This window comes from Acartia tonsa, chromosome 4, assembly GCF_053477335.1.
Source record: "Acartia tonsa isolate MP-2025a chromosome 4, ASM5347733v1, whole genome shotgun sequence".
In the NCBI taxonomy this organism is placed as follows: Eukaryota; Metazoa; Arthropoda; class Copepoda; order Calanoida; family Acartiidae; genus Acartia; species Acartia tonsa.
This window is the reverse complement of record NC_137263.1, coordinates 43,795,586-43,817,618: the sequence shown is the minus strand read 5'-3', so window position 1 is coordinate 43,817,618 and position 22,033 is coordinate 43,795,586. Positions and strand designations below refer to the sequence as shown.

The 22,033-nt window shown below is 32.5% G+C and overlaps 2 protein-coding genes across 3 annotated transcripts in view; one reads left to right on the top strand and one right to left on the bottom strand.

Annotated features, from left to right (window-relative positions):
• Positions 1-22,033, top strand: part of LOC145317317 (uncharacterized) — a 68,415-nt gene that overhangs the window by 22,777 nt on the left and 23,605 nt on the right. For both annotated transcript variants that reach the window (XM_080158339.1, XM_080158338.1), the window contains exons 2-4: positions 7,557-7,757; positions 8,143-8,755; positions 15,003-15,099. In XM_080158339.1, the coding sequence (XP_080014465.1) occupies positions 7,557-7,757; positions 8,143-8,755; positions 15,003-15,099 (911 nt within the window). The remainder of the gene's footprint in view (positions 1-7,556; positions 7,758-8,142; positions 8,756-15,002; positions 15,100-22,033) is intronic.
• LOC145317319 (uncharacterized) lies at positions 19,139-20,338 on the bottom strand. The gene is made up of 2 exons (XM_080158340.1): positions 19,900-20,338; positions 19,139-19,497 (listed from the first exon to the last, which is right to left on the bottom strand). The coding sequence occupies exons 1-2, from the start codon at positions 20,216-20,218 to the stop codon at positions 19,235-19,237; spliced, it is 582 nt and encodes a 193-aa protein (XP_080014466.1). The 5' UTR covers positions 20,219-20,338; the 3' UTR covers positions 19,139-19,234.

The window sequence follows — 22,033 nt, the reverse complement described above, 5'->3', positions numbered from 1 at the left end:
TTATTCCAAAATAGGGTGGGGGGGGGGGGCGGTTTCAGTGGTTAACAGGCAATTTAAGGGAAATTGCCAAATTTTGATATTTTTGAAACTAAGTTGAAATATTGAACAAGATGTTAAGTTTAATATTTTAATATCATAGAGTTAAGTTCAAGGGCGTTTACATGGGGAGGGTTATCCTTTCACCCCACCCCCTTTAGAATATTTCCTCTGGTTGGTTTATCTAGAGGGTGGGGGGGGGTAGTTGAGAAATTCATAAAACCCTCCTTGACAATCATTATTTCTCACTAGATTTTTTTTAATAAGGAAGATCTTAAAATCTCCCCCCTCCCCCAAAGGCTAAAATTGTGTGCACGCCCCTAATTTTACAAATTCAATTTCATATTCCAATGCAATGGAAAATACATTGATATCAATATTCGTACTCAAAGCTATTTTTAATCTTCAAAATGTATTTTGAATGTTTAGAATGAAATTATTATTAGGTAGGTTTAGGTAATCAATAAATCATTAAAAATTAGATTTTTAATGATTTATTGTTTTTAACATTACGAGAAAATATACACTTGATTATTTTTAAAATATTTGTAAAAAACATATTTTTAATTCTTAAAGATAAGGAGCTCTGCTATTTAAATTTAATGGTATTTTTCACGTTATATAAAATCAAATACTGAATTTAATCCATTTAGAAAAATTAAAAATTTAAAATACTCAAAAAGTTTTCTTGAATTTTAAAATTATTCTCTCTAACTTGTTTTTCTTAGTCTTAACTCTTTAAAAGCGTAGATACTCTAAACTAGTCTGTAAGTCTGTTTATTACTTATGAACGAGGCTGCTACAACCAAGCAATGTCTCATTTTCTGTCCAAACACTCGGGGTATTAGGTAAGTTAATACCCCTATCTTACAGACATCCAACCCTTTAATTGACCATTTGTCTGAAAGTCCTAATTGTACATGGCAATAAGTTGCACCTGCCCTGTGCCAAAGCAAAGCATTCCTACCTACTCATAAAATCAATTGATACCACTTTTAACGTATTTAGTGATGAGGCAGTCTGGACCGAGATTCAATCTCAGAACTTCAGACGTGAAACTTATAGTGGGCTAAAACAATGATTTCAACCCCCCCCCCCCCCCCGTTCCCCAACTGGATAAACGAACTGACCAATAAATAACAGGGGTAATAACAACCTAAATTGACGACAATGCCCTGACATAATAGCCACGTATATTCTACATCCATTATGTTATGGTACAGTCGCGAGTTATTCACACAGTTACCTAGGCAAATTTAAGATAATCTTTTATTTTTCAAATTGAAGAGTAGAAAATTGTATATTTTTATTTTAAAATTTAGATAAGAATTTGAGGATAGTTGGTACTTCAAAATCCTTTTAAATCATTAAATAAACACATCTATTATGCTGACAAGCACCCAGTATATTAAAAACGTACGCATAAAAGTACAAGGGCAAATAAAAACACTTTAAAAGTTTTATACGATTTTCGGTGTTAAGAATAGCCTTACATTTCAACTATTAACCCTTAAATGAATATTAACAATATTTGAGAGGAAAAACCTTATGTACACAGTATATACTGTACAAAAACAGACGCTGAATAATTATCTTCTTATTATACGTTGCTCCGCTACGCATAGACAGAATTGTTCTTGTTAAAACATTAATTATACGCAAAGCTAGTTACAGACGCACGTGAAAGGCATACCGTAAGTAGTTAGTCCTTGAAAATTGGAAAATTCAAGAAGCAAGAATCCTTTTTTATTTAGTAATTAACCCCCCCCCCCCCCCCCATCTCGCGGGTTACAACCCTGTAGGGTTCTCCTATTTAAATAAACTAGCGGCTTTGCCCCTAGCTTCTAGGAACAAGGATATCTCCTACAAAAAAATAGGGGGGATTTTTTTTGTTTTTGGGGGGTTGGGGGTGTCCCACCCCCCAAGAATATAGCCTAAAACCACCACAGGACCAGTAGGTATATTCCCTGAAGAGTAGAGCCCATTTGGTTCAGCGGTTACCGAGATCTTAAGCTTCAGACGGACAGACAGACTGACAGACAGACATCGTTCTACTTTGTATTATATCTATCTACGCTATAATTGCCTTTGACGCGTTTCCTTATTTTCCGTTCTTTCTTTTTTTGTAACAAAACTTCTTCAATCTTTAGATTATCTGTAAGTATGTTTTTCTAGTAGCTATTTATATGCAGATTAATGCATTAATACAATAAACAAGGATGACAACATCCATAAAAGCGAAGCACTGAAACGGTATGACAAACGGACATTAACACTTGTATAGTGTCAGAAGTGAATAATCAGAATATAAAAGTATGAGAGTCGAAGCAAAATTGTAAGTAAATTTGTTGAAAAACTGATTGATACAGGATAATGTTTATGGACATACTTACATTTTTAGGACTTGATTATAGAGTTGCATCGCTTATAATATTGTACTTTGTTGTCCCAGGAATCAAACTACCAAAAATCAGATCAAACGGATAATTAGATCCAGTAAAAAATTGTTTTTAAGTAGGAAAATCAACATGTTTAAAATGGACGTACGGACATTGTGGTAATGATTATAGAGTTGCTACGCTTTCTAAATCATACCTAACTACTACAGGAATCACCATGCAAAGTTTGAAATCAATAGGACAATTCTAACATACCCAAATTAACGAGAAAAAGCTATCCGTCTCGGACGGACCCACCTTAGTTATAGAAAAGCTTCGCTTAAAAACAAGGATGACAACATCCATAAAAGCGAAGCACTGAAACGGTAGGACAAACGGACATTAATACTCTTATAGTGTAAGAACTGAATAATCAGAATATAAATGTACAAGAGTCGAAGCAAAGTTGTAAGTAAAATTGTTGAAAAACTGCTTAATACAGAATAATGTTTATGGACATACTTACATTTTTAGGACTTGATTATAGAGTTGCTGCGCTTATAACATTATACTTTGATGTCCCAGGAATCAATATACCAAAAATCAGGTAAATCGGATGATTAGATAACATAAAAATTTGTTCTTAAAAAAGTAAAAAAATCATCATGTTTAAAATGGACGTACGGACATTCTGGTAATGATTATAGAGTTGCTACGCTTTCTAAATCGTACCTAACTACTACAGGAATCATCATGCAAAGTTTGAAATCGATAGGACAATTCTAACATGCCTAAATTAACGAATAAAAGCTATCTATCTCGGACGGACGGACGTACGGACGGACGGACGGACGTACGGACGGACGGACGGACCGACCCTAATTATAGAAAAGCTTCGCTTTTAAAAATAGTCACATAGTGCTTAAAGTGCCAGTGATTGCGCCCCTAAATGGACAATGGACTGAAATAACCACCCTAAGACTGAAATCTCAAGCGAAAACGTAAGGGACAAACAAAAAAGCTTATACTTTATATAACAGGTTTTCACCCTATATAAATTCCTAATTGTGAGGTTTTTGCCTGCTGTAAGCTTCTCTACTTGTACACTTGTATACTTTCTATCTTTGTTTTACTATGTCTTTACATTTGTTTGTAGTATCTAGGGGGAGATATAATGGGATGGTTAATTGGGTGAATCCCACCCCCCCCCCCCCCCCTTTTTATAGATTAGATACTCTCCCATCAAACAACCCCAAAGTGTTGAGGGAGGTATTGGTTATATTAAAATTATATTTACTAATATTTGAAATTCTGATGTATGACGTAAATTGTTGAAATACATTTAGAAATTTCTAGTTGTTAACAGGAAATCCCAGCTTCGTCACAAAATTAAAAAATTAATGAGCGTTTCCTAACTGATTAAATCAATTGCATTGAACCTAAGCTTTGATATCGAAAATAAAAATTACATATTAAAGTCATTATGATGTTTGTCAATATAGTTTGAATTAGAATAAGCTTGAATTGACCTTAAAATAAAATAGGTTTATTGATGTTTTTCAATGAACTTTTTAGGCAAAGCTTTTCTACATTAAATTTCAGTCATTATGTTAATTTTGAATGTTAGAATCGTCTGATCTTTTCAAAACTTTGCATAATGATTCTTTAATATTATGATACAATTTAGAAAGTGTAGAATTTCTATGATCAGTACCAGAATGTACATCCGTAATATTATAATGTGTTAGTTTTAAAATATTCTAGTATATAATCTGCTTTTTCAAATCCCGTTAAGAAAAATGCGCAATAAACAAAATTTTATAATTAGATATTGTACATATAACTTGTAATGCTGTGCTTCTTGGGGTTGTAATCATTTTAGTTTCTTTATGTCCACAAATGACAAGTGAAATAGGCGCAATAAAATCAGATGAATATTCGTAGCAGAACAAAAACAATTACGGAAAAACAGTTTGCTATTAACATTCCGTTACATTTTAGAAATATAGCTACTATTTAGTTCGCTTTTTGTACACTTTTTAAGCGAAGCTTTTCTATGATCAAGGAATGCTCTTTATGGTTAATGAAGGCAAGTTAGAGTTATTTCTTCTGAAGATTTTTATAACAGTTGAATAGGTTTTAGAAGGAAATCTATAATCGTTACCAGAAAGTCCGTACGTCCATTTTTAACACGAGGATTTTCTACTTTTTGAACAACATTTTTTTCATAATTATATGATTAATTATTTTTAAGCCTTTATAGGTTAACATAATTTGAAATTATAAGAAATATCATTAATTGTTAACGTAAAAATCGTTTTATAAATTATGCTTAAACGTTTGTTCTTACTTATGTAGTTTAAATGACCTCTTTTTCTCAAATCTTTATGTAACAGTGTTCTAAAAAGTTTTTACATACAGCATTCCTTAAATTTTAAAGCAAATCTTCAAATCCTTATTTTCAAGTGAAAAGAATATCTACTTTTTTACAAATTACACTTTTTTAGTGATAATAAAAAAAGGATTTACTATCTCCAAATAAGATATTCATATTTCAAATATGAACCACCTAGGTCAACATATCTAAGTGAGTCTAGATTCAAACCAAATATACCCCTAAAGCAAAAATAATTAAGATTCAAATTAATTGAAACTTGAAACAAAAAGTCAAAGTATATTTATTCAAGCAACACAACAATGAAAATATTCAAAATAGCGGAGAAGCTTAAACAAGTATTACACATAAATAATATAAGATTCATTTGGAATATAAAGATAAAAGCATAACTCTAAAATAAATCAAAAAGATAATTTTATTAATTTGAATATAAAAATATCGAACAAGAATGAAGTATGTGACGTATGAAGAAGAAACCCTAAAACTAATAGCTTCGCTCCTAAGCTACTTATGTATATTAACATAAATGATCTTAAAGCAATCTGATTTTGTTACTTTAAGAAAAAAAAAGGGGACAAAGTGCTTCTTTGTTTTGTAACCTAGTTCAGGATTTACATAGTTTCTGAGAAGCTCAGCTTCTCTATCATTTACTTTTTGTGTAGTTTAAGCATAAGCGTGTGGAAGGGGGTGTCAACATCCCCATTATATTTTAAATACCCAGCTGGAAAAAAAACATCTGCTTGCCACTGGATACAAACATTACGAAAAACCTAGAAACATATAAATTCGCAGCTTATTATCAAGTTACGATTTCCAAAAAAAAAAGTTGATGGGTAATTGTCAGTTTCGCTAAAATTAAGTTGACATATTAGTTATTCTTACACGCAAAAATTTACCCTTGTTTTTTTTTACAAAAGCTTTCTTTACAAAAACATGGTGTTTTGTTTAATGTTTGTTTAAATTTTAAGCAATGAAAATGTAACAATCTCCTTATAACAATTTCACTTTTTGCATTCAGAAATCTTTCAGCAAAAGAAAAACTGTTGTGTCAATTTAATTAATGTAATTGATATACATTATTTATAGTTAATTAAATTTCAGTGCGAATTAAAAGGACCTTTTTTGTGTTACTTCGACTTTTGAATAACATTTGAAAGTTTTAATTATCCAAAAAAATGTTAAACAGAAATGATAATATAAAATAGAACTTCTTTGGGGTATAGTAATTTTTAGACATCGCCACTTAAGAGCTAACTGTGAAAAGCTACTGTAAAAATACAAGGCGATGTCACGAAAGGAACTATACCCCTTCTTTAAAATATACAAGACATCATTATTTCATAATAAAGTACGTAGTTTGTCATATGAAAATATATTTTTTTTAATTACGGACAAGCTTTTTACAAATATTGTAACGAATAAAAGTATTTTTTTTAAATTTAATGCATACTAAATGATGTACAAAGCACAAGTCCAGAAAAGGAGCAAATAAATCCACTTAAACATATTGTTTTTTTCTCTCCTCTTTAAATGTAAATATAAATGTATTTATTATGTTTTCATTCAATTTAAATGTCAAAATATCTCCTGGCAAAATAATTTTTATTGCAATAGGACTATCAATATTCCACCCCCCCCCCGCACACACACACACACACACACACACATTTGTTGGTATCGCAGAAACTCTATTCCTATATATGTCCGTATGTACAGACTAGTGCAAAACACGCACATTGGATCGGATTTTTATTGCTTTGCTTCTTGTCATTAAAACTATTTTAAAATATTTCTGTATCACAGTTTATTATCATTATTTTAAAACTCTGAAAGCTTACTTTTTCTTCACAATTTTGTAAAAATGAAAAAAAATATTTCAATGAGGTCCAAAGATGACATAAGGGAAATTATAACAAATATCCTCTTGAAAAATTAAAAGATTTTATTACAAACAAATATTTGTGCAGTAAAATAATACAAATTTACAAAAATTTGGGTATAAAGAACATTTAGATTTTGATAGATTTTTAAGTCTTTTAAAACAAGGATAACATTATCCATAAAAGGGATGCTAAACAAATGGTCTATAACATTACACTGTGAGACTATCACTATTGTTAAATTTTATGTTTTTTATTATGAAGTTAAAGATACTTTTTTTTCTTGAAATATATTAAATCAGTGAAAATAGTTACTAATAATCTCTAAACCTCGCAAATAATGAATTAAGTAAAATTTTAATATTTTTTTGTCCATTAATAAGTAACTTTAATCAGCCAAAAATTGCAACATGTTGTATGATACTAGCGGCTCTCTATTCAATGGGGTGAATATGAGAACTATTCGGACAAAAAACTTAGTACTTTATATAATAGGATATCTAAATAATGTCTTTATTTTTCCCTTATATCTTCAGAAATAAAACAGTTAAATCGCCTCTAATGGCCCATTCCCTTTTTTTTCGCCACTTTCACCTATTTTAGCTTATTACAATAACCTTTGCTCTTTAAGTGTGTGTGTGAGTGCGCGTGTAGGTCAGTCTGTGCGTGACCTGTCATTGTCTTTCGTTACAACCTTCACTTCTCAATACATTGTCCTTAGTTTAGTCTATTTATAGCATCAACTTTCATCCACTTTTTTTTACAATTATTAAGTATGGGCAATATAGAAAAAATTAAATTATCAAATTATGTTTTATAATTAGTTTAGAATGAATTAATCAGCTGTTTTTTTTCTCATTACAGGTGGCGCTGAAATTGGCCAACACAACTCGTTGGCTGGGGAGACTGGACACGAGCCAGGGGGTCCAGGTGGAGGCGGGGGAGGAAGTTCAGGGGCTGGGGCGTGGGGCAGTGGCGGGGGATTGTGGGTAGGGGGAGAGGTAGACCGGTCAGCCAGCTCAGGACACGGAGAAAGCAACAGCAGCAGTTTCCCACCGGACTCAGGCAAGATACTCTTACTATTCTGGCACACGCTCGCACACACACACTCACACACAGACAAACGCATTCACGCAACCACACACACATACACTGAACAGTTAAAATCTACACAGAATTCTACACATATTCTCTACACTCATTTATACATTAACACATGTTGGGAACAAAACAATGAATATTTGATTTAATTTATAGTTTTGCATGTTATGGCCTGACAGACACGCAAACACCATAGTGACCTCATCATAGTGACAACTTTTATTCTGATTGCATAAATATAAAAGCTGTGTCAGTCAATGTGATTTTAATTTAGTTAGATAATATAATGTAGTGATTACGTCATTATATTACTAGCATGTTGTTATTATTTCAATATTTCATAATTCAGAGTTAAGCCAGCAGTGGCCTGGAAGTGAAGCGGTCAACTCCGCCAGTATGGCCAGCCGTCCCCAGTCCCGACCACCGCCGCCTGTCTCCCGTCCACCACCGCCGTTCTCCCAGCTGCCAGGACCGCCGCCGACAACATCGCCACCACCTGCACCGTTAACCAACACAAACACACGCAAATTCTCACTTCAAAATGTTCCGCCACCGCCGCAAGGCTCAGCGCCTCCCGGCCAAGGCTCATCAACTTTGCAACAGGTGACCCCACCGGTGCAGCAAGGCTTACCGCCGTTCAAACGACCACCCGAAAAAATGGAAGACAATAGATTCCAAAAATTCGGAGAGTCCAAGCTGCGCAGTCCCTCGCCTGCCCGCGGAGCAGGCGCCGCCTTTAACCGCCCCCCTCCACCATCAGCGCACGGATCTATCGAGCGAAAAATCAGCGCTCCTGCCAATTTGACCAACTCAGCGGCCCTCTCGCCGGTACCGCCGGCATTTGCCTCCATGAACGGTAACTCCAGTGACATGCAGTGCTTTATGAACTTGTTGGAGCGAGAGGAGACAGATTTTGTGGAACAAGTGAAAAAATCCAAAGCTTTTATCAAGAGTGTCATTAGGCAAGCATATATTTCATTTTTATAAAACTTAAGCTGGGAATAAAATCTAAAATATTCAGGTAAATCCTTCCACACATGGAAGTATATACAAAGATAGTATGAATATTATTAGAAAGAATGCCTTGACAAATATTCCAAATTTTCTGTCTTGCTGTCTCGTTAAATGGGATCTTAAAGCAATAATCGTGCAATCAAATGGTCGGTTCCTTGTCAAACTAATTTCTAAATCATGTTTTCTTAGCATAAAAAGAATACATTTCTTCAGTTTTAGGTCATTTTCAGTAAAATTTTGTATTTGAAAAAGTTATACAATTTTTTACCCATTTATAGGACTTTCAAATACCTATGTCTCGTCTCAAATTAGCTCATTTGCTGTTTATTTTACACGCATTGTCTTTTCTATATAGCTTATTTCCATTACTTTTTTTTTGTAAATTTCCTATAAAGACTTTTTTATCAAGTAATAAAGTATCATTAAGTCTGTAGTGTTCGAAAAACAAGGATGACAACACCCTTAAAATCGAAGCATTCAATATTCAACAATATCTAAAGAAATGCCTGTAAAGAAACGTATAGACCGACTTTTTATAAGTTTGAAGTGTACTTAGTTAGTAATTTTGTATTTATCTCTACGTGTTATGGACGTTTACGTTCTTGTTTATTTTTCTTCTGACCTCGGATTTAAAAGTTTGCACGCTATGTGAACCTCTAATACTTTCTGACATTTATAAGATGAAAAAAAGTAGAAATATTTTACCTTATGAAAAATCTAGCGTCTTTGCCTCTAGCTTGAGCATTAAATAGGAATAGAAAATAGAAATGAATTGATCCAGTGGTTGCCAATAAGTTTTGATCCAGACAGACGCACTTTTTGACAGAAAAATATTGCTTTGTATTTAAGAAAGAAAATATAATTTTGTATGTTCTTTTCATAGAAATCACTTAAATAACTTTTGAACGATATAATAAAATATAATTTGTTTAAAATTAATAAGATCTATATAATATACCAGTGATTTATTGTAATTCGGGGATTTTACTTGTATGTACTTTAAAATATTTTGCACTTTCTTTCTTGTTATTCTTGTGCTTCTTATGGATATAATTGTCCTTGGTTTAAAAACTTCTTTTGTTCTATGACAAAGAATTTATTTAAAATTTGAAGAAAAATAATAACACATAAAACTCTTATATTTAACTTAATATATATAACTATTACAAATGTTCAAATTATCCAGACAAAAAGAGATGGTTAAACAAACATTTAAAAAAAAAAGTTACTTATGTTATTAAGAAATGACTTATGTTAATTAAGGATCTATATCAAGTGACAGATAGACAGATAAACAAGCTAACAGACAGACAGACGCAAGACATATATTCTGTGAAACAAAAGATAATTTTTTTATTTTTTTATTGATGCATTTCTGTTTAAGTAATATCAAAAGAAAAAAGACGAATTTAAATAAAATATTTTTATACCATTCCTCTCATCCGTGAATGGAACCAATTTAAAACTGCAATGCAATTTACACTTTAGTTTTCTTCGTCAGGGATGTGGTGCCTTTAGTACGATTCCACTTTCCATCTCCAATTAAAACCATCCAAATCTTTACGAGTGATTGGTTTTATTTACTAGATTTCTAATAATTTCTTCAGAGGAGTTGATAAATTTATCTGTTGTTGGCCTATCATCAGACATTTTACAGCATCTCAGCTCCACATCCTTGTTAGAAAACCAAGAAATAAAATGCACCACACACACTCACACTCAAACACACACACACACACATTGTTAGAAGTAATTTTTGAAATATGTACAGCTTATTTAATACCTAAAAATTAATAAAAGCATAAACGGGAAGAAAGAGTTCAGTTATATTTTATCTTTGTCATTTAGCTATAAGTCGAATTTTTAGAAATAATTTACTTTTTGTTGGATGCGAGAAGGGATGGTAGAGTACTTTTTCTCGCTTTTTTCATTTTTCAAGCTGTACAAATTTTGTAACTAATTTCTAAGTTTTACAAAAACCCGGCACTTTAATTTTGGTTTTATATTATCCAAGTTTTTAGGGAATACAAGGATTTATAATTTAGTAACCCTTATATACAAAAAATCTTTTTTAACATACTAGCGGCTACTCCCTAAGAGGCCTCTTGGGGAACTTGAGGTTGGTGGGGCGAGGCAGGTTTAAGTCGCCCATCCAATTTCAATCTTTAGCTTTAAAAATAAAAAATAAAAGGAAGAATCATACGTAAAATTATATTACACCAGTAATCCTATCCGTGTCTCCCTTAATTTTATCAACTTTACCAAAGATGCACAAAAATTTTTCTCCGGTTTTGTTTTGGTAGAATAATCAACTCAACTCTATATAAAGCAACCAGGGATCTTAGGGGATAAGACATTGGACGATGAAATTGATCCCCAATGATCTTAAACAAAAACTGCACCTTCCTTAGATTAAAACTATTGGTTGTAAACTTTAAACCAACCAATCAAAATCAAATAGAAGTACCAAAAGTTTTTTAGCCATCTAAATTTATAGTTATAGAACTTTGGATACAAGTGTAATTTACAGTCCAATGTTTTTCCTTGACTTTTCCTTGTAGATTGATGCGCCCCTAACCTCCAGGGAAATGATAAATGTAAAAACCAACCCTTAAAAAAATAGAATATCTTACAATTGTTTTCAAATTGCTGCTCCAGTAATTTTTTTAAAAAACAAGTCTAGAAATTGTTTTAAAACAAGGAAAATCCTAAATATTAAATTTAATAAAATTTGTCAAATTTCTACTTGAACAAAGAAAATATAAATTGTCCAGTAAATTTTCAACTTAATTGAATTTCAAAATAATCTTTACAACAATTTATGATCCAAAACTAAACTGTACAATTTTATACCTGTTCTACAATTTAACCAAACTTAAGATTAATTAATGCCCTAAGCATATTTTGTTTAAAGTGTTATTTATTCAGCAGGGGAGAATGCCTTGGCACAAAAGAGGTGGAACTCATTCCCAAAAACAAGTTAGGACTTCAAATTAAAAGGCTATTCAATTAAATTAAAAATTAAAATATTTCAACCTTTTGAATATTCCAATAAATATCACAAATTGCCTTACTTAGGTAAAAATTTAAATAAACATATTTTTTGTGTTAAAAAAAGTAATAAATGCTTGACCAAAAAAGCTCTATAGGCAAAGAAAAATAATAAAAATTATGTTATTTGTCCCCTTTTATCTTACATTCATTCAAGTTAATCTATTTATTAGATTTGGGGGTTTATCTTTAATACCTTATAATTTAGGGGAAAATATAATTTGATAAAAAAAAAGTTTGGTTTCTCCAATTTTGCTAAATCTAAAATAATTAACTTTACTGAGAGCCATAACCTTGCGGGGCTTTATTACACTTTTAATAACCTAACCTGTCGTATAAAGTATAAACTTGTTAGGGCAAGCTCTTTATATAAGATCAAATGCCTCTGCTTATCCTTACTAACTACAGACAACCAGCTCTTTGTTTGCACGACCTTATTCTACATAAAATATACCTAAACAAACTTCACAGCTCCTTTGTTCAGATCTGAATAGCAGATGAAACTTCACTATACCCCTCCCTTCTCTGTGATAAAACCTAAACATCTAGAATATATAATAAATCATCTTTGGAAATAAATTCGAGATTTTCCATTTTTGTTAGTTGGACTAAAAGATATAACCATCCGGGTAGTTATATACTGTTTTATGACACCTGCATTTTGGGCTACATCAAAATTGGAGTAAAATACTATATGGAGAATTGGTTAAATAACTGTATCTCCCCATCACAATGTCCTTGTGCCGACTCAAAATTGGGTCATTGAAAACAACCAATGATGTCGTGGATATTAACACATACAAGTAGCAGTAAACAATTTGGTAGCAGACGAAAAAGCTCAATAAAAAAGGGAGGGGGGTAGTTATCTGTATATACATCTATACTAGATATCTTATTTCAAAAGCAGAGAGGGAGTTGATATTGAAATGTAATTTATTTTGTTAATGCTTTTATTATTGATTGAATAGTACAAAATAGTAGTGTCCAAATGTTTTAAACAAACATTTTAGCCTACAAAAGAGGCAATTTTGTTTATTATCATTCAGGATGTTAAATCATTGACAAATACCTTATAATTATTGAGTATTATTCATCGTTACCTAACCTAAAAATGAACAAACAAATGAAAAACTAATCCCCCCCCCCCCCCCAAATCCCTTATTTTTAATTTATATCTTTAAAAGGAGGGGGGGGGGGGGTTGCACAATAAGTTACTTTGAGGGAAATCAACAAATTTCCATGTACAACGCTACAGCAAACCGACCATAAATTCAGAAATTTCTTCTTTTTATTGATAATCGATATTTTGTGTAGCAGCTAGAAGCATGTATTGGTAAACAAAACACAAAAATCAGGTTTAAAAAGTTGTTATATTTGTCTATAGGGGTGTGCATAGAAAAATTTAATCCCAAAAATATTTTTAATTTTTCTGTCAATGAAAAAGGAAGTTACTGTCACTTTCATGGAGGGAGGGGACATTGAACTGTAAATTATGCTGGCCCTTATAACTTTTATAAACACTTTATCTGATACGTTGGCATAAAAACATTAGGTAATTTTATTGTATCTTAATTAAACCTTTACTGCAAAAAGGGTAATTTTGTACATAATAATTGTGAACATCAATTCATCGTCTATTGTCTTATTCCTTAACATCAATGCAAATAGATATTTGAATTTTATTTTTATTTTTAAGGCAACCATCCCTTCTTTTTGATTATTTATCTTATGTTAGTTTTATTTGATATCGAAACATGAGTAAGATAAAAAGAAGAAATCAATAATTCAATAAAATTTGGAATCAATAATAATTAGCACATCTACATTGTAACTTTGTCCGATCGACAGCCCAACTGTCAATCATGCTATGGCGACTCTATAATTCTTTGTGTTTGATGGATTTTCAAATCATGATCTGCTCAAAATTGTATACAATTTAATTTTAAAAAGAAAAAGTAAAAGCTGAGAAGTGCAGAAAGAGTTTTCACCTACTGACAAAATTTTGGAGGGTTGATTATCGCCCTAGATTTACACCCCCTTACACCCCCTGACCCCTCTACACCTCCCTTGACAAGGGTCTACACCCCACTGGCTAAAGACAGGGGCTAATCTTATGATATCGTAGAATACTGGATATAATACGATGTGGTACATGATTTTTGAGCTTGGCTGAGAACTTGTTCTTATCTACCGGATATTAATCGGTTTCGAAGCCATACAGGAAAGTAAATTATTTCCTTTTTATAGTTGTTATTTAAGTTGATATAATCATATGTTTCCTCGTTTATACGATTATCTATCATGTATAAAAACATAATTATTATGTAAGACTGATGGGTTCATGTACTAATAAAAACAAACCTACTCAATAAATTAAAATGAACACAAGTATATATGATAAACTGCTATTATTGTAGACGTTTCTTAAGAGATAAGACAATAGAGGTTAAATTGATATTAAACAAAATTACCCCTTCTGCAGATAAAAATTATTGATTGAAAAGTTTGTACACTACTAGTTTGGAAATTATAATTAAAGTACCAAAAGTTTCTGAATCATAAAAATTGATGGTTTCAAAACTTTGGGTACCAGTGTAATTTACATACAAATATTACCTCCCACTCTGATTTATACCCTTTATCTCCATTAACAGGGAAGGGGCGGTTGATATGATATAAGAATGTTAAATCTTTCAATTCTAATTTCTAGGAGAATAGATTGATTTTCTTCTATGGATATAGCCAACCTTGTTGGTGTTTTATATTAACCAAAAGATTAATAATATGATTATTACATACAACATAGCCCCCAGGATATTTTCATTCATTTACCTTTATGTCTATTTATCTAACTGGTATATTGGTATACAACAATAGGCGGTTTCCGCAAAGTGCCTAGTTGAGCACAGATACCCGCCTTATAGGTTAGGTTATACTGGGTACAGGGTGCCACGCTGAGTTAGGACACCGCAGGTATAGAACCTGTTGGGTTAGAGCTCCCTGCAGAAGATAGACATAAAAGCCCTTTTTTTGTAAAGGTAGGGGTTGGGACCTTGTCTTGCATTATAAAACATTTCTTAAGTCAAGACATTCTCCCGCGGATAGATAAAATACCAAGAATGAAATATGTGCATTGTAACGCAGAGACAAGGAGGAGCTGGCGTCCATAGTGGCGAACCAGAGCACCAAGATCGCCAAGCTGGACGGAGAGAGGATGGACTATCAGAAGAAGATCATTGAGGTAGGTTTAATTTGTAGAGTAGTTTTGTCTTAAAATATTTTACATAATTTATCATAAAGGTTCCTTTTAAACTATGCGGTTGTCGTCATAGGCGTCCAAGGGGGGGGGTAATGGGCCATTTGGCACCCCCAAACGATTTTGGGGGTGCCGTAGGCACCCCCAAAATTTTGTGAACAATACCCCCCCCAAAAAAAAATTACCCCCTCCTTGGGGGTGCCATAGGCACCTCCAACGATTTTGGGGGGGGGTATTTACCCCCCCCAAACCATTTTGGGGGGGGTAATTACCCCCCCCAAAATAAATGTTCTTTAAAAAAAAATTTTTTGGGGGGGTATTTACCCCCCCCAAATTGAATGTTCTTAAAAAAAAATTTTACTGTCCAACCAGTTAAAACAGTTCTTAACCATGATAACAAAAAATTTATTAGTTTGATCATGTTTTATTTGCTTGGGCCTTTATAAGGGTCAAAACCATCCCGGGGATCTATGATGTAATTGTAAAGCACTGAAGATTCCATAAAATAGATACCTAACTAAATTAAATATTTCATTAAATAATGAAAAAGAATTTCTATAGGCGATTTCTTTTGGGAGGATGTCAGGGTGTCTCAAAACTAGTTATAAAACTTACCAGGACCTATAAGACGCTTCACTTTAAAGTAAAATCATATTGGTTCATTGGTTAGTGAGTTAATTATTGTATTTTTATGTTCTAAAGAATGAGATACTACTATATATTTGAATAGTAGTGGCGCCCTTAGCATCTAAAAACTTGTGTTTTCTAAAGGGTAAAAAGGGAGGAGAAAAATAGCCTAAAACCACTCAAAGGATTGACCTATAATAGTGTGGAACCATCATGGGATCTATGTGAAGCTTTCCTAAAAAGGAGAACTCAGTATTAAAAGTAATGAAATCTGAAGCTATAGTCAAATAAACCTTACTTACTACTTTATGTTAAGATAGTACTTATTAACTTAATAGATTAGGTAGGTGCTTTTTTTACATAATTAAATTACCCCCCCCAAAAATTTTACCCCCGGGGTAAATTAGTTTGGGGGGGGTAATTACCCCCCCCAACAGATTTGGGGGGAGTATTTACCCCCCCCAACAGACTTTAGGGGGGGTAATTACCCCCCCCAATCAAATTTTACCCCCGGGGTAAAAATTTTGGGGGGGGTAAAAAAAAATTTCGGCGCGCTTCGCGCGCCATTTTACCCCCCCCAAACACGAATTACCCCCCCCCCCTAAAATTTTTTACCCCCCCCAAAAAAAAAAGCTTGGACGCCCCTGGTTGTCGTTACTTTTCAAAGGAGAGGGTTGGAATTTTAGACTGTAAATTATAATGGTCCCCAAAGTATAACAACATTGGATTAAGACCTTGGTAACTTATCAAATCTTTATTCATTATTGGATTATTCAAACTACCCGTGTTAAAACTTTTAAACAAATGATTTGAATATACTAAAGACACATTATTGAGGGTGTAATTTAGCGTCCAGTGTCTCATCCCTTAAGAGACCTGATTTTGATTTTAGAATTTTCACTGGGTGGGTAGGGATTACTTTGTAGTAGAAATGTTGAATGTCGAATACAGTGTCGACGTAAATATCCGTTGAATTACATATGTCGCTAAAATGTCAGCATAACTCTCTTCTTTAATGTCATACAGTCGACAACAGCCATTAAAATTTTATATCTACGGTTTTCTTCCCAATTCAGCAGGGCCGGTGATTTCATTATTAATTTAAGAATATTTATCTGCGATTATCCTAAATCTTATCTCTAAATTTCAATTTAAAATACAATCAAATAAATGTTTAAAATAAAGAGGTTTAAATTGCAAAAATTCTCCAAAATATTAAGCATATTATTCTAAATTGCAATTTCATTATTAAAATCCAAGCTATTTTACATGTAGGGTGTATTCTACAGTCTGTAACGGTTAGCTATGGTGGTTAATTTAATATTATTTACTTTCAGTTATATAACTTATTACTAGCGGCTAAGTTCCTAGAATCGCCTTTTCAGGGTACTTAGGGGGGGGGGGGAAATCGACCCTCCACTTTGAAGTTATGTTTAAGTTTTTGTAGCGAGATCCTTCAGACAGACATACAATTACACACACATAAACAGACAGACATATTATTACTTTTACAACAAATTCAATTTCAAACATGTTATTATTAGACATTTCTTAATGACAAAAGTTTATTCTTGATTTCTAAGCTGATGATTCCTGTATAAATTAGGCACCAAAATGTCTGTTTTGTTAAATTTCGCTTTTTATGGATGTGGCCATACTTGCCCAAATAGAAACATTATTTTGATTAAACCCATAAAGCAGGTTTCAAATATTTTAGAAGATTCCAAAATAAAGGAATAGTTTGTATTTCAAAAAAGAAATAAGGTGTTAAAAATTATAAACATACTATTTCTTTTTTAATATGAGCCCGTTTTAAACTTGATTTAACGAAAAAAGAGTTTGAAATCGATAGGACAATGCTAAAATGCCTGAAGAACCAATAAGAGCTATATGTTAATGACTAACAAAATAATAGAAATCAATTTCAATGTTTCTAATTCAAAAGGTATCAAAAATTGTAGAGTAAAATTAATTTATAGCCCATTCACCTATCCCTACATTAGTGTTTAAATAAATTTGAATTAGAATTGAAAATGTTATCATTCGCAAGGGAAATATTTAATTAACTAGCGGCTACGCCCCTAGAAGCCTCTAGGTGCACTTAAGGTAGGAGGGGGAAAAGTCGACCTCATCCAATTTTAAAATTTGAGTTTCAAAAGAGTAAAAAAATATTTTTTTTCGGGGGGGGGGGGGCGAGGGGTTAAAGACACTCTCCTCAAAAATAGTTTAAAACCTTCCCAGGGCCAATAAGAAGCTTCACTGTAAAGGAGAACATTATCAGTTCAGCGGTTAGCGAGATCCTTCGGGACAGACAAAAAACACTTACTACTTTATATAATAGGATTATTACAACTACCAACGCGTAGGTTTTGTACATATTGGGCGTGTTCGTAAATTGAATTGTCCTCCATTTCAAATTCCTGAAATTATAACATAATTAAACCAGTTTTTATATCAGTTTTGGACAAATATAGAAAATATAGCACTTGGTTTGGTTAGGTTTAGTTGTGCTAATTTAGGTAAATCGTCCGGGGGGGGGGGGGGCTGGTTCTTCGTGTATTGGTTAAGCTGAATGTAACTGAATGCTATTTAGCGTTGGTGCACTTTTAATGCAACCCAGATTAAAAATAGATACACATAATTTTAGAGTAGCTATTGCTCTTAAATTATAGTTCTACCCAGCAGTGCAATTTTCAGCCTTTTTTTGCATAGGATTCATAACCATTAACAAGGGTAATTATGTTCATGAATAGTGCAGCAATAATTAAACATATTGAAGAACAATTGTAAGATTACATCCCTAGAAGCGAAAGGTAAAGATAAAAAAATTGTGAAAGAGTAAGAGAGAGAAAAATAAAGAGAGAGTATGCATTTCAGAAGGAAGTTATGACATGCATATACTGTTCCTTATAGGGTAACTTCGCTACTAACAATTGTAAAATTGTAAACATATTTAAAAAAAGAAGAATTGACAGTCTCAATTATAGAGTAGCTGCATTTCTCCGAAATCTTATTGCATATATTTGCACGGAAAAGATTTTCTGAAAATTGCCGTTTTGTTTTATAAATCTAAACCTTATACTTTTGATTTGTAATAAGGATTTTATTTTAATTTTGAAAGAAAGATATTAAAATAAAACTTGTTAAAGTTAAGTTTAAAATTAAACTTATGGTTTGACCTCTAACAAATACCTTAACACCTTAAAGATGCTTTGGAAAATCTCCCCCCCCCCCCCCGCCATTTTTATTAATATGTGAAAAAATAGGTGGGTTACCAATTTCAGATGGTGTTAGGGGGCACTTTATTAATTTAATGTTAGGGGATTGCCTTTTATGGATGTTGTCTTCATTGTAAGTCTTACAATGTAGAATAAAAAAAATTATAAAAGAAAAAGAATTATAATACTAAATTTTTATTAAACTTTTCAAATCCTAAAAATATAAAACTTTATAATGATTACTAAAAATTTTTATCACATCTGACACTTTCAACTCAATTCTTAGCTTTAGTTAGTGTATCCATTAAATGAAACTGTCTGTAATATCTTGAGATATCATCGATCTGCTTGTCATTCATGTATTTCTCTTGTTCGTTGGGGGACAGTGCCCTGATGCCGCTGTTGATGAGTAGCTGGTCGCCATGACGTCTGGTACAGTTCCAGTTGGTATAGTACCAAGGATATCTTCCATACATCAGGGAAGAAAGGACGCAAATATTCAGCAAGGAGATAAAGGCAAACACAAACAGTATGAGACCTAAAAAACATTTAGAATTGTTTAATATCTTACTTGAAATTTTAAATTTTCATTAAAAACAGGGACAAAAAGCGCCATAAAAGCTAGGCATAATAGAATATAGAGTATTAAAGTTATTGCTATTTAACATTATTTAAAAGTCTGAACAGGATTACTTTAGAACAAGATTCTTTACATGGACATAAAATTTTTTGACTTAGAGATATGCTTCGCTTATATCAATGTACAAGCCATCACGTTTAAAATGTTTAAACTGTTATAGGAATCATCATGCTAAGTTTTAAATTGATATAGAAAATTATAACATGTCGAAATTAACAATCAGAACTATTCCTTAAGGACGTGTGGACGGAGCGACCCTAGAAAAGCGCAAGAATTTGGATAAAAATAAAATGAAAATACCTGTCACCAAAGAGGAGTATAGTATAACATCGAGGAAGATAAAATTATTGGTATAGTCTTCTTCATACATGAAATCAATTGGCCCAGTAGGATCATTGGTCATCGCATAAAAGGCTTCTCTTCCTACCTGTATCGTTTGCGTTATAAAAATGACAAACGTTCCGATAACTATCGACAAGAACAGCATGAAGATTGACCAAAACAGCAAGGTGTTGTGCCTCGGGAAAAACTTCAAAGCATCCAGACAGGAATGGCGTTTCTTATCCACATTATTATAAGAATCTTTTTCAGCATCGACGGTTTCCTTGTTGTCAGCCATTGTGCTATACTGTGATTAAATGTGAACTATAAATTCGAGGATTTTTAAATTTTTCTTTGGGAGATTTTTTAAAATTTTCATTGGAATATTTTGTTTTATAGAAATTTTTTTTTCAAAATTAGGAGTGTACATCAATTTTTCGTCTATTGTCTTATCCCTTAAGATCCCTGCAGTATCCCTAAAAATGCCTGTTATAGCAATAAAAAGGGGAGGAGAAAAAGGAGGAAAAAGGGGGACAATTGCAAAGGGGAGATTAAATTGGAAGTATATATGGAAAGAATGAAGGAGGAGAAGAGAAAGAGAGTAAACAGCTTTACGGACGGATGGACAAAGGGACAGACAAATATTGTCACTCAAAAAGTAGCTTCGCTACTAAAAATATAATTATATAATGTATGTACATATATGAATGTCAATATAAGAAGAAAAACACTTCATGTTTATATATGTATTTATTGATGTGTATTTATTTTTAAGATATTTTATGCCTCATTTTTCCTTTTTACCACAGATATTTTCTTCTATTTGCGGCTACATTCAACAATTTATTATTTATTCAAGGGCTTGACAGTCGCCAATTTTCAGGACGGCTGAAAAGCTGTTAGATAAGCAGGCAGGTCCATAGCAGTTTTTTTATACTATTGCGGTTAAATTAGCTTCGGTTTCGTTGTAAGCGGCTGCGGCTATAGTCTTTAGAATAATTAGAATGATGTTTTGCTTACTATCTTAACGGCTGACAATCATAATAGTGCGGCAAAATGCGGCTGCGTATCTTCCACCAATTCAGTAGGTTGCAACGACTGCGGGTTATTTTGAATAAATGCAGTTATTGAACCCCGCTGTATTCCGCCATTTTTTTCTTGTAAAATTTGTGTTTGAAGGATGAATACGAAAATAGGACAAGAAATGTCATTTTAAGCAAACTCAAAAAAGCTAATTTTTTATGCTTCATATTTATTAAAACTCTAGATTTTAATAGACAAAGACACAATATTTGTTTTAATTACAGATTTTGATTTCATCAATTATATAGTTTCAATTATAAATAAATGTGATATGATTTTACTTTTTGAGTAACCTATTCCATCGGACTCTATTATTCTAGACGTTTATCTTCTTTCTACAATCTTAACATTTACATTCTGTTTGTGTTTTCCTTTTTTAGTAGCGTAGCTACTCTATCACAAGCAGCTGTACGTCAATTGTTAAAGCAAAGTATATTAGGAATAATTGTTAAAAATGTAGCTTTATATTAAAGTATCAGACTGTCTATCTGTCTGTGTGTAAGGAAAGATCTCGCTAATTGATGAACTGATATGGTTCTCCATTAGAGTGAAGCTTCTTATTGGTTCTAGGGACGGTATAAAAATATTTTTAGGGAGGATACCCCTATTACCAATTATTTAATCACCTTTAGAAAAATTCCCCCTCCTCTAAAAATCACTTTTAACTTAATTCAAAGGTGTCAAAAGTCGGTGAACTCTCCCCCCCGGGCCCCCCCCCCCCCCCAATATTTTACCTCCCACAAGTACTCCTGGAGGTCTTTAAGGGCTTATGTTCAATAATTAGTTAATTTATTAGCATCGCTCTCATGAAAGTTGTGATCCTTGTTATGTTTATATAATATACAGGTCTGTGTACTTTCTTTTTCTTTATTCTCCACCTGTCCTAGTCTTATTATTTGGACAGAAAAAAATAGGTTACCAGGATTAATTCTATAACAGATTCATTCACTCCGTAGCTTTATATTATACTAGTGGCTGCGCCTCTAGGAGTAGAAAAATATCTTATATCCATCCTGGGACCTATATAAAG

Excerpts from the sequence above, each read along its gene's own strand:
- LOC145317319 (XM_080158340.1), bottom strand. The coding sequence starts at position 20,218 with ATGGCTGACAACAAGGAAACCGTCGATGCTGAAAAAGATTCTTATAAT. Across the intron at positions 19,498-19,899 it reads ATACTCCTCTTTGGTGACAG|GTCTCATACTGTTTGTGTTT; the intron begins GTATTTTCATTT and ends AATGTTTTTTAG.